Source organism: Cydia strobilella, chromosome 2 (genome assembly GCF_947568885.1).
Source record: "Cydia strobilella chromosome 2, ilCydStro3.1, whole genome shotgun sequence".
Taxonomy (NCBI): Eukaryota; Metazoa; Arthropoda; class Insecta; order Lepidoptera; family Tortricidae; genus Cydia; species Cydia strobilella.
In genome coordinates this window covers 5,443,477-5,457,692 of record NC_086042.1, presented here as the reverse complement: position 1 = coordinate 5,457,692, position 14,216 = coordinate 5,443,477, and the positions used below count along the sequence as shown (strand labels likewise).

Here is a 14,216-nt window from a genome sequence, read left to right as displayed (position 1 = left end):
GGCCGCGGAGAACAGTCTCGAGGAGTCGCATGGCTAGGTCGCGCGCACACCGCCACTCGCTGTTGATCGAGTCTACCGTTTTACTAATAGAGTTCTTGAAGTGCAGGTGCCATGGGGAACTCCGCGTCCGTCAAGCTGAACGATAAGAGGAAGTGGCAGTAAGTAGTTGTGATTGCTTGTTTATAAATAAACAGCATTATTTTATCGCTTGAGTAACCGGTCGATCGAGTTAGGTTATTAATAGGGTATGAAATAAATTTATTAAGCAGTTTCTTGTTTATTGATCAAATTATACACGTAGGTATGCCAAAGTTACATGGGACTAGGAGGGTGTAAAATTAGTTTTGTCCCTGGACAGAAACATAATTTCTCAAGACATGCACTGGCCAGAGTGGCCAGACCACAGGGCCAGACCCAGCTGGTGAAATGCTTTTACCTTTACGATTTACGTAAAGACAAAAATATGGCAAATTTATATAAAATACCTAGGGTGTATAATTATTACGGCGATAAGACACTTAAGAACAGTTTGCTCGAGGACATAGTACAAGAGCCCAAAAAAGTAGATTTAAAAACCGTTTGAAATAGTTATTTGTGCAACAAGAGAGGAAAGTTGGTTTTTCTTGCGAGTGTTTATTTTGAGTCCCGAGAAAGCGAAAGATTTTATAATTGAATCACGAGCGAAGCGAGTGATTCTAAGGTAGAATCTTGAGCGTAGCGAGGGACTCAAAAACACGAGATGTAAAATAACTTTGCTCTCGTGTTACACACATAATTTTTCACCTCAGTAGTGAGAACTTCGCGTGTATAACGGGGAGTGCTCCGAGGAATTGTTCGGATTAATCCCTGCAGCTTCTTTTCGCCATCGCCCTACGCGAAAACATTACCATCCTCACCACTTAGATGGTTGGCAGTCCTCAACTGTACGTTTCTCTAGAAACTTCCTGCCTCGCACAGCCAAACTGTGGAATGAACTGTCGCCTGCGGTATTTCCGGACCGATATGACCTTCAAACCTTCAAGAAAAGAGCGTATTCCCATCTTAAAGGCCGGCAACGCACTTACAACCCCTCTGGTGTTGCGGGTGTCCATGGGCGGCGGTAATCGCTTTCCATCAGGTGATCCGTCTGCTCGTTTGCCTCCTATTTCATAAAAAAAAAAAAAAAAAAAAAGAACATATTAAAGGTTAAAATGTATTTCGACTTATACAGAATAAACAAAAAAAAAAGTATTATAATATGTACCATACGATACGATACGATACGATACGACACGACACGACACGACATCACAATGTACCGTACCGTACCGTACCATACCATCAAAAAAAAATGTAATAAAAGTAAGAAGTTCATGGCCTTCACTAAATTAAAAAGCTACATTGTTTCACTCCCTGGAGTGAGGAAAGTCGCACTTTCCTCACTCCTGGGAGTGACGAAAGTAGGCTTGTTCGAGCTACTGAGGTGAAAAGGTATTTTGAATAGGTACTCTATATATGTATAGGGGATGTGTTACCCAGTCAGTACCCTATAGACTATTCAAGACATACCTATTTAAAATAACTCCCAATGTACGCCTATTATAATATAAATTTAATTTAATATAAAATAGTGAGACTGATACCCTGACTCCATAGTCAAACTAAATGTAGTTTTGCGGAGCTTTGTCCATAACAAAAAAATTGTAACTTCTTGTTGGGGTTAGTCGACAATGGACCATGACAGACAATGAACGGTGAAATTGATTTCGGTCACCTAGTCTTTTAATTCCGTATTAGGTATAGGTTATCATTTTACTGATGAATAGCAAGAGTTGTAAGGTATCGACATATAGGTATTTGCATTATTACGAGTAGGTTGCCTGATAGAGATCGCTATTTACCAACAACAACAACAAGACAGTCCGTTGTTACTTTAACATAAATTTATTTTCATTGTTCAAATAAGATCAAATCTACTTATAACTAATATCAACTAATATTATTTTAGTTAATAATAAAATGTTCAAATATTATTTTGAAAAGAAAGTCCATGCATAGTTTGTGATCAGCAACGCAGGCTTCGTCAAGTGGACACAAAACCAAATCAGCAACAGGCTTTGTCAATCTTAACCACTAAATTAAACTAGGCTTTGGTGCCACCCCGGACCGTAGCCGGCCCAAACGTCCCCATGACACTGGCAGCGTTGCCCCGTTGAATTGCCAAGGAGATCTGTTAGACCAGGTACGATCCGGAGCGAGGATCGCTCTCAGTCGCCGACCCAAGTCCCACACAAACTCCTTAGCCTCCGCACCCCAAGGTCCTGCAGTCTCCACCGCAACTGGTATAAAATTATACATTGGTTCCAAGGAAGAGTACTTCGTATGCTTCTGTTTAGCCGCATACTCCGCAGCTGAACCAGCAGCACCGTTGGTGTGTCTCAGATGAGACGGGGCAAAGGTGCTAAGCGTGCTACTTAACACACGTTGCGTCCCATAAGAGGCACCGACCCTTCTGCCTTCTGCTGGCCTTTTACCTTTTATTTTAGTTAATATGTATTATTTAATAAATTTACGTAGACTTTGTGAATCTAGATTAGGCTTCAACTTGATAATAGTATACTTACGCGGTGCGGTTATTGTCTATTGTTTATGAAATGTTTACTTAGCTGCTGCAGCTGCAATAAATAATGAACAATTTCAATGCAATTTGCATGCATGTACTATACATAATATCTATGTAAATACCTTATATGCATACGAGTAGATATTAATTTATGCTATGCATCTTATTCATCGAAGTATTTATATTTCCTGTTTCTTGTTTCATAAAAATAATTAGTAAAGAACTTTTGTTGTTTTGTGATTACTGACTGACTGTTTCATGTCCATGTCCATGTCGCTTTGACGAAATTTTAACTGTCTCATGATGACTATCGTTTTAAGCATTTACCTTCAATTGCTTTTATACAAGCTGAATTCTTACTTAATACTTACTTGTATACTCGAGGAGCTAAGAATTGGATAAAATGAATTTTCTTGGGAAAATTGTCACCTGTGTCCTTGTTCTAGTAGGGGAAGGTTGCTGTATTTACACAATTCATGTAAGAAATTAAAACAAGTTTGATAATTTTGAACCATTGAAATATATTTATTCGTGACCTTACAGACAAATGAATACAGTTTAATAATCTAGGAGAAAAAACGTAAAAAAGAATTTTCGCACTGTTGCCTTGTTCGGACAGGGTCACCTTGATTGGACCACGGAGTCACCATCAATGGACTTAGAATTTTTTTGCTGATGGTCCAATCAAGGAGACTTATAGAAATTGTCATTTTTATTTATTTTAATATATTTTTTATTAAGAGTATTTAAACGTTTTTATATAAATCAATAAGTACATGACGTATGGCAGCCTTCTTTAGATGACATTTTTAAAACTGAAAAAAAAAAGTTGCCATGATTGGACCGGTCTGATGATAGGACATACATGCGGTCCATTGATAGCAACTAACAAAAAAATAAAAATAACGAAAATAACTGGCCAGAAACTATTATTATAAATTTAATGATTAATTTATTTCTAACCATGATACGTCAATACACTCAAACAAAAGCAAGTATAATGACAATTATTTGCGTTTCTCTTTAGCGTAATTATTAAATCGCTCGACTCGAAACACACTTGCTCACGTCACTCGCTCACTCGTCGCCGAGAAGCGCGACGCGACTGAGGAAGCGGTAGGGCCGCATGGATCGCTCAAGGACACTTTGTGTCTTGTCTATCTCTGTCTAGCATGCGTAGGTTTTCAAATATTTAGATGGTTCATTCAAAGCGCCGGTCCAATGATAGCAACCTTCCCCTAATAGAGCGCTCCATTTACTGTTGGGGTCATTGATAAAAGTTCAAGGGAATGAACCGATTTTACACATCACAGAGCCGGCAACGCGCATGTGACACCTCTAGAATTGCAAGTCCATAGACTAGGTGGACTGTAAGCCCTGTAACCGCCGACGAAACCGATAAAAAAACCGGTATACTTGTGACAGTTAAAGTATTCGGATTCGGTTAAGTATTTGGGCAGAAGTTCCGGTCCGGTTGTGTCCACTGACTGTGTAAATTTTAAAGTAAATGTATTTATCATATACCATTATAAGCTAAATTCGTTACCGTATAAAGTTCAAAATAAAATATTTTAATATTGTCCGAAGCCATAAGATGTGAAAATAAGAAGTCTAAATTTAAATCTATGTTAAAAATATACTACCTCAATATTTTGTAGTAATTGCACTACTATAAAATTAAGTTAAGTACATATGTATCTAGAGACTGATGAGTCTGATGACCCCACAGTCAAACTCATTATTGAGTTTTGCGGGGCTATGATTATTGTATATAATTTATATTTATTGGTGCGAAATAAAATGGACATAGGTACATATTATTTATTATTGAAATAAAATTTTACAGCATTACAGCTAAGGGCGCCAATGCGCTGTAAACAGTAAAACTAAGTAATTAAAGCTATATGTAATAAAGTTATACGATAAATATGACAATAATTAATAAGCTACCTGTGTTGATTCACTAAAAAGTAAAAAATCTTTAAAAGTTTATGGATTTTGTCGGCAAACAAGTCGCAGTCAGGTGCAAAAGAAAAAAAAATGTTGGCATATATATAGTACAGACTAATTCTTATGACTTACATAAACACTCTTCCTACCCTGTCAGTGTAGTAAATGGTTTGTTGTTTGAGGCAACACTTACACTTTCAAGAGTTTCAAGTCTTATCCACTTAGTGGTTGGTTTATAGTTTATAACATAACATTAAGCTGCTACCTCTCTGCTCGGCACTTACAGATTTTCTATACCACGACAAGATTTCTATGTGACATACTCAACATACTCTAGCCGACGCGTTTCTATGACGAAGCATTCATTATAAATAATAACAGCCGTTACTTAAAATTACGGTAACGTTCAATATCATTACGTTATAAAAAGCGCAAACCGGGCAAGTGGTTAGACAAACTAGGAACAGTTTTTAAAATTACAGTGATTGAGTATGTGGACAACACTGAAAGTTTTTGGAATGGGGCTTTTAGAGTTCCCATCTCCCTAGCATTGTCCCGGCATTTTGCCACGGCTACTTGTGAGTACGTAGGTACATGCAATAACCAATAACAATGAACACCTATTTAATTTTAGCAAATATGATTCATATTTTTAGGTAAAATGTATTCGAGTGATTCCGAATGTCGTGTAATTCTGAAAATGTATATGTCCGTATAATATTAGAGTCACCGTATCTTCGAAATTTCCTTGCAATGGTCATAAATTGGTGTAAATTTACGGGGCATTCGTCACACGTCGCATGTCGAGGTATATATAGTATTTAAATATAGGTAAGTACTTATACAGTCTGTTTTGTAAACTTATTCAGTGTAGATAAAGCGATATCGCAAATCTTTTGTTATTGAAATGTAGATGTGGACGAGAACTGCTCTTTTTTTATGAAAATACAATTAATTTTGAAATATAAATAGATCTGTTGTTGATCGCAATAAACTAAAAGGAAATCCTTAATCTAGCAAGGGAGTTTCCTGTATATTGACTGCTAAAATTCATTGCTTATGTATTTAACTACATATGTATTTAAATATATATTTAAATCATTGTAAGTACCGACACCTTGTCGTAAATCGTAAGTTCTGTGACGGACCGACCTCATCATCATCACACTCGCATTTTGTATAACTTTACAGTTTACACTGAACGGAGAATATGAATAACTCTGTGATTTATGCAACGTTATGTGTATATATATATACGCCTAAAGCGCTGCTTAACAATAGATGGAGCTATATCGCATTAAGATGTTTATTGTCGCTCTCTCCAAGCTCAAATCGTTCGCCAAATGTGTATCAAATTACACTTTCTCCAAACAATGATCCGATGTAACGATTCGGTTTCAGTAACACTTTCGTCACGGTCGCCAGTAATATACAATGCACATTTAATATTATAAATATTGCTTAGTAAAACGGTTCTTCTTGCTAAACATACGTGATGTGTATGGCACTCGGGCTTCCACAAATAGCATTTTCTTCCATTGCTATAAACAAGGTATTTTAGTAGTATGTGCTAAAATTGCAACAATATGCATGAATTGCATACAGTTTGCTTAATTCCTCGTTGTAAGGTCCTGTATCGCGAAGCACGATGAGGTCGCGCGCGGTAGACCACACAGTTGCTAAACCATCCGCTACCATGACTCGTCGGGACGATACTTGCGAAACTGTGCGGTAGCGCAGTCAGTTCAAAATGCTTACCGACTAAGTAGTAGGTACTTACTACCATCAGACTAGTATAATTGTGAACCCCGATTACGCATGTTTTGCTGTAAATCTCAGGGCTCATTTATACTAAGAACCAACTCGCAGTCGAGACAAAAACTTTTGTGAATTCACAGAATGATAAGATTGTCTAGTGTAGTTAAGTGAATTGCGAAATATTAATATTTTGTACTCAAAAGTAACCTACTACAAAAAAAAGGACTATTTAATGACCGGTATGACTAAGACTTATTTCGAGGTCTAATTACAGGTAGCTAAAACACCTTTGTTGTGACGATATTTTTTTACAGTATCCTCTATTAGTAAAGTGTACTTCTACTGTATATGTATATATAAATGTCGCAGGCATTTTGTAAGTATCCGCCGTTTATAAACGGCGCCGTCATGTTATAAACGCGAAGCAGTTAAAGTTAGCAGAAAAAGTCGGCATTATGTAAAATACCTTATGGCATTTTTCATTTTTTTCTTTAATTAACCACGCGTGGCGCTGCTTATAAAAACTATGAAAAAAGCTAGGGTATCCATCAAATCTGGAGTTCGTCGGAATGTTTCTTTTCAAAATACATTTCTTTTCCCCTCACTAGCTCGGAAAGCCTTCTATTATCCTTTAAAACAAGCGGGGAAAAACGCATTTTATCCACTAGTGGGGAAAGTATTTTGACCTTGGATGTAGCGTGTTTAAGTAGCTTGACAGATAACAAAACGTAAAACGGTCATAATAATGGTTCGTTCGATATTAATTATCATTAAATAAATGGTTTGAGAATCTAATAAAAAATACCAAATTTAGCTTTATTTAATAATTTTAAGTCATAAACCTTCAAATTCCATAAGAAACGTTAGATTTTTTATAATGATGTTAAATATAATTCTGAACGCACAAGTTGAGTCGATGCAATTTCAAAACGCATCGTTGACATTTCATACGTCAGAACAGAAATGTCAACATTGTCAACAAAATTTTTACTGTTCTTCTCACCGACTCACGTAAAAATCAGAATTTCTAGTGTTTTCTGTTATAATATCGTAAAAAAATTTGTGATTCCAGTGATGATGATCTAACGCCTGTGGATGTTGCACTTTCCTCGCTATAGTGAGGGGAAAAGTTTTGTGTTACACACGGGTGCAAATGTATTTTACTTCTCGTGTGTTGAAACACTCGCTACGCTCAGGATTCTATTTTAGAACCACTCGCTTCGCTCGTGGTTCAACTATAGAATCCTTTCGCTTGCTCATGTTTCAATTCCACACTCGCGGGTAAAATACAATTTTGCACCCTTGTATAACAAATAACTATTTCCTACCTACGCTTTTTTCTCCAAAGTGTAATGTTTTCACGCCACTGACGGACGTCACACTAAATCAATAGTAGGTAGTTAGGTTTGTTAAGCCATGATCACCCTAACGAAACCCACAACGTTTGACGTTGACGCTCTTGCCGTATCGTGTCGCTCGCATTCGCTGTTTCATAATCACGTATATAGTCAGTGTCGATTAGAATGCAATAAATAGTAATGACAATCCCTAGGCCCGGAATGACTCGTGCATGGCGCGCGAGCACGCAGAATGCGGGACACGTGCGCGCGACCTTCTGCTGATCTTGACCATGCGCTTGCGACCTGCGGGATTATCTGACTGGCGTTTATCTCTTACGTTTTACTCAGCACTTTACGTGTGACGTGTGACATACGAGGGTGGGTTGATAAAAAACCGAAACGACAATTAACCCTTCATGTCTAAGCACTGATCAGTGCGGATGAATTTAAATCCATTGTTTTCCATCCAATAGGTTTAAATTCGTTTGCACTGATCAGTGCTTACATACGAAGGGTTAAGTTTCAAAATATTGATATAAATTTCTTCTGTATCATAATAATAATTGCCCTAAAGACGCACACGGCTACCGTTGCGATGGCAAAAATTGAAGAGTAGGATTTGGACGCCTGCGACTTACATAGAGTGTCCAAATTTCATAAAGTGGCTATTACAACTGGCCAAGTCGACAAAAAAATCCACCAAAACCAAAATAATTGAGGGCCTTTACAAAAAATTATGTGAAAACGGAAAAATGGCCCAGTAGAAAAGCCTCGGTTTAGTTGTATCGAGCTAGAAGGAGCATATGTAGAATAGTTATTTGTTATACAAAGGGTGCAAAGTTGTATTTTACCCGCGAGTGTGGAATTGAAACATGAGCGTAGCGAGTGCTTCAACACACGAGAAGTAAAATACATTTGCACCCGTGTGTAACACAAAACTTTTCCCCTCACTATAGCGAGGAAAGTGCAACATCCACATGCGTTAGATCATCTTCATCACTGGAATCACTCATTTTTTTACGATATTATAACAGAAAACTCTGGAAGTTGTGTATTTTTATGGAGTCGGTGAGAATAGTTTTTAAGTAAAAAATTTGTTGACAATGTTGACATTTCTGACGTATGAAATGTCAACTATGCGTTTTGAAATTGCATCGACTCAACTTGTGCGTTCAGAATTATATTTAACATCATTATAAAAAAACAAACGTTTCTTATGGAATTTTAAGGTTTATGAATTAAAGTCATTAAATAAGGCTAAATTTGATATTTTTTATTAGATTCTCAAACCATTTATTTAATGATAATTACTATTGAACGAACCATTATCATGAGCGTTTTACGTTTTGTTATCTGTCAAGCTACTTAAACACGCTCCATCCAAGGTCAAATTACTTTCCCCACTAGTGGATAAAACGCGTTTTCCCCGCTTGTTTTGAAGGTTAAAAGACAACTTTCCGAGCTAGTGAGGGGAAAAATAAATTACTTAGTGATAATTTATTTTATTTTATTTTATTTTATTTTATTAATTCAAAAAAATTACACAGCATTACAGCGAACTAATACACTGAGAAATTTATAATAGAAAGTATTTATACAACTAGGTACATGATACAGTCTAGAAAGGACAACGGAACAAATGTAAGAAAAAAAACTAGTACAAAACAGATGATTCACGCTTATCCATCGCCTCACAGTACTTCATACATTCTTTACACAGATCCATCCAACTACTTGCAAATAAATCACATTCCGGTGCTGATGCGAGGAGCGCGTTGATATACTGTAGAGCGCGGACAAGTGGTGATTTGCCATGAGACATAGTGCGCGTTTTAGGCACAGCTAATAGGTGAGGACTTCGCGGTCGTAAATTAATTTGGGCCTTAGCTATAGATGGTACGAACAGGCGTACGAGCTGTGCAACCAGTTCAAGGCAGTCCGAGTTCCCCCGTAAGACATTACATGTCAAGAGCCCGTAGTTACGCCTTACCTCTAAGGAATTAAACCCCAAAACGCCAAGCAGGAACTTTGATGGGTACAAATATGGGTAATACCCGTGAATCTTCTTATATAAGAACCGCAGAAAGGCTTTTTGGATTTTTTCCAGAAGCAGGACGTACTTGTCTTCATGCGGGCTCCAAACGACCGAGGCAGCTTCAAGTTTACTCCGTACTAACGCAGTGTACACTAATTTAATAGCCCTGACGTCATCAAAATCTCGCGCATTCCGAACTACAAACCCTAACCTCTGGTAGCAATTATTGGCTAACGCTTTCATGTGCTCATGAAAGTTGAGCTGCGTGTCGAGGATGACACCCAAGTCACGTATAGACTCGACACGAGTTATGGGATCAGGACCTAGCAGGTATTGGGCGAATAAGGGACTATTGGCACGGCTGAAAGTCATCACGGAGCACTTTGATTTGTTAAAAAGGAGCTTGTTGTCAATGCTCCACTGATGAAGGCGGTCAATATCCTCCTGCAAAGACACACAGTCGGACAATTGCTGCACTCCATAAATGAGCTTTAGGTCGTCAGCATATAATAAACATCTGGCATACTTAGGGACTGCAGCTAAGTCAGTTATCATTAAGCCAAATAGAAACGGACCTAAAATCGAACCCTGACTGACTCCGGAACGTGTGTGGTAGGCTTTCGATACGAAGCATCCATGCTGCACGTACTGCTGTCGATCCCGCAGATAACTGGCAAACAACCGGAGCAGCTTCGGCGAGAAGCCAACGCTACATAGCTTGCTCAACAGTATGTCGTTATCCACGCGATCGAAGGCCTTCTTAAAGTCGAAGTACAGCACGTCAACTTGTATTCCCTTATCTAAATAATCAAATATCTTTGTTTTTTCGTCTTCATTTCGGAAACTTATCAACCCACCCTCGTACTGAATCAATGAGGAATTGTGTTTTTTTTGGAAAATAGAAGTCAAGGATGAGTCACGTTACAACGGTCCGGGTCCGGGCCGAGGCTTCCGACACTCCGTTTTCTATGACGGGTGATCGGTGATCATGTGATACTTTCTATAGAAAACTGAAATATCGGACGCTCGTGTCGTGTCAGCGCGAGCTATCCTTCATACCTAAATAGTAATCGGTACTTGGTTTAAGTAATTTGCTCGACTACTACACAAACCTAGTCATTCCTACCTTCTATACCCTAGCTATTTCACTCAGGCTTGAAATTGGGAGTTCATAATGGCATCCTTCGCCCTGGGGCCTGGTTCAGGATGGGTAATGGAATTATTGAACTGGCTACTCTCCGTGCGTGTTACGGCTGTGCACTAGCATCAGCATTATGTGCATGAGCATCATAGAGAGCAAGAGCGTAAGCGTTTTTAAGAGTAAGTTTGGCCTGGCCAGCCACATAAGAGCTCATGAGAGGAAAAAACCTTGATTGCTGAGGTCGCCGTCATCGAAATCGATGTGGAGTACTATATATATGAGCGTCATAAAGAACAGTCATAAAGCTACGTCTGGTCTGGTGCATTGAGCGCCTTCATTACTATTTCACTTGGCTTAATAGAAGAAGTAAAAAAGGTAATCTGTTTCAATATTAGTTCATTTACCAGCTACATTGTGTTGCTAGGTAAGTATATACTTACGAAAGATACGAAGTACCAAAGTCGAATTTTAATAACCCTAAATATTTATGGTTATCAAAATTTGACTTTGATCTTGTCAATATTTACTTATTTAATTATAATTGCTATTATTCCAGCTAGATAAGTAGTTGATCAGACAGCCATAACAAGACAGAAACAGACTATCTAAATAAGTCGACTGTAAACAACCACCATCGTGTAGTATTAGCCACAGAGGTTTTGAATTAGCAAATTGCTAAACGTTTGGTATATTAAATATATTAATAACGGGTCACTCACGTGTTTTAAGTCGATTTGTTCGCTCGACATGTTTCACTCCGTACCGAGGAGCATCATCAGGAGCCTGCGTCGACGGTATACAGCTGGGTCGGTTTGGTATATTAGTTATATTCACGTAGATTACTCGAGAGGTCTGAAACTATAGGAAAAAATGTGAAAGAATTTCAAATGGCCTAGCTCGATTTTCAATTCTCAGGTTGGATATTTTCTAAACGGAGTTTAGGCTGCAAAATGGTCGAAAAACAATATTGATTTGAAAAGTTTTTATTGAAACAAGACACCTAATTTATAAGCACCTCCGTTAAGAGAAGAGCAAGCCTACCTACAAGCTTTTATCGCTGACCAAGAATCTTATTCGCTGACTATACTTTTCTTTCCACAAACAACTAACACTCATCGAGACAATTCTAATAGCCCCAAACACAATAGGGATGATGACACATGTTGAATTTTATAACAAAATCGAGTAAAATAGATAACAAATGAGCAATTTATCACAATAATGTGGATATTAAAATAATATATGGATATAATACAAAAATACAGAACCTTAAAAGTTTCAAATTTAAGTTCTTTTTAAACTTCCAAAAATTTAAAAAGAAGGTAACAACTTACATTTCCATTGTCCTTACATTTTATCCAAAAAAAGATTGTACGGCAACTATATACAAACGCAATATTTCACCGACAAAAACGCTTGTTTTGTCCATACTTCAATGGGTGATGGGCTCTCAGTGACCTAGCTTGACGTCACGTTCACTTATCGTTTTTAACCGACTTCAAGATTTCAAAGGAGGAGGTTCTCAATTCGGTTGTGTTTTTTTTTTAATGTTTGTTACTCCATAACTCCGTCATTTCTAGACCGATTTTGAAAATTCTTTTTTTGATTCTAAGTATATACATACAGATTGGTCCCGTTTTTGTCAAAAAGCAGTTCTGATGATGGGATCCATGAGGAATCGAGATAACTCCTCAAATGTTAAAGGCATACATATAGTGATTTTAGTATTTTCATCAACAAATCAAGCACTTACATTTAAAAAAGTGACATTTGATGAAGTGGAACTGCTGATGATGATCAGAACGGAACTCTTCAATGACGCATAGTTCACGTTTGGCGATTTGTCCTCTTCGTTATGTTTGATAAGCAAGTTAGGTTTTCAAGAAACATTTTTGTCAAGCTCGAGTTCTGATGATGGGATCCATGAGGAATCGAGAGAACTCCTCAAATGTGAAAGGCATACATATAGTGATTTTTGTATTTTTATAAACAAATCCAGCACTTCCATTTTAAAAAGTGACATTTGATAAAGTGGAACTGCTGATGATGATCAGAATGGAACTCTTTAATGACGCATAGTTCACGTTTGGCGATTTGTCCTCTTCGTTGTGTTTGTTAAGCAAGTTAGGTTTTCAAGAAACATTTTTGTCAAGATCGAGTTCTGATGATGGGATCCATGAGGAATCGAGGGAACTCCTCAAATGTGAAAGGAATATATATAGCGATTTTTGTATTTTTATCAACAAATCCAGCATTTCCATTTTAAAAAGTGACATTTGATGAAGTGGAACTGCTGATGATGATCAGAATGGAACTCTTTAATGACGCATAGTTTACGTTTGGTGATTTGTCCACTTCTTTATGTTTGTTAAGCAACTTAAGTTTTTAAGACATATTTTTGTCAAGCTCGAGTTCTGATGATGAGACCCACGAGGAACCGAGGGAACTCCTCAAATGTGAAAGGCATACATATAGTGATTTTTGTATTTTCATCAACAAATCCAGCATTTACATTTAAAAAAGTGACATTTGATGAAGTGGAACTGCTGATGATTATCAGAATGGAACTCTTCAATGACACATAGTTCACGTTTGGCGATTTGTTCTCTTCCTTATGGACCCAAACCCAAACTTGGACCCGGACTCGGACCCGGACCCGGGTCTGAACATGGACCCCAACTCGGACCCGGACCCGGACCGAACTCTGACCCAAACCTGGACCCGGACAGCCGGACACGGACCCGGACTCGGATGCGGACCCAGACCCGGACCCGGAAATGCTACTAGAAAAGTGGGTAGCTTTTGAACTGCGATTCTCACAGAACAGAACTGCTATCAGAAAAGTAGGTTAGGTTAGGTTAAAGCTGTGACCTTTACAGAAACGAAATGCTACCAGAAAAGTAGGTTAAGTTAGGTTAGAACTGCGACCCTTACAAAAACGAAATGCTACTAGAAAAGTGGGTCGGTTTACCTCCTTTTCACATAATTAGGCAAAAGATGCTGTCTTTTTCATTTCATTGTCTGGAATCTAAGAATGCTTTCAGCGGCATCCCCCATTGAAGTCGGTTTTTTTTCTTAAAAATTATGTTAGGAGCGTTTCGCGAGTGAAGTACGACTGTCGGACTTTGACTATCATTTCTGACTTTTGTATTGCTTTACGCACAACTTTTTTTTCTTTAGATAGATTGAATTTATGGTAAATATAGAAAGCGATTATTTCCGAAAGCGATTATGCCGAAATTTGACTACGAAACCCTAAAAAACAAAGACTTCATTACATCTTATGCTAGTTAATGATTGAAGTTTTATCGTAATTAACTGGTTGTAAGTAATCAGAGGTGTACGTTATGGTCATGGCTATTTCAATGGTAAATAGCCATAACCCCCTGA

General features: G+C 37.8%; 1 protein-coding gene across 1 annotated transcript in view; it reads left to right on the top strand.

The window, feature by feature from the left end:
- LOC134750876 (NADP-dependent malic enzyme) overlaps positions 1-14,216 on the top strand; it is a 51,533-nt gene continuing 37,317 nt past the window's right edge. Inside the window, exon 1 of the mRNA XM_063686123.1 lies at positions 1-158. Coding sequence (XP_063542193.1) covers positions 112-158 — 47 coding nt within the window. The 5' untranslated portion in view covers positions 1-111. The remainder of the gene's footprint in view (positions 159-14,216) is intronic.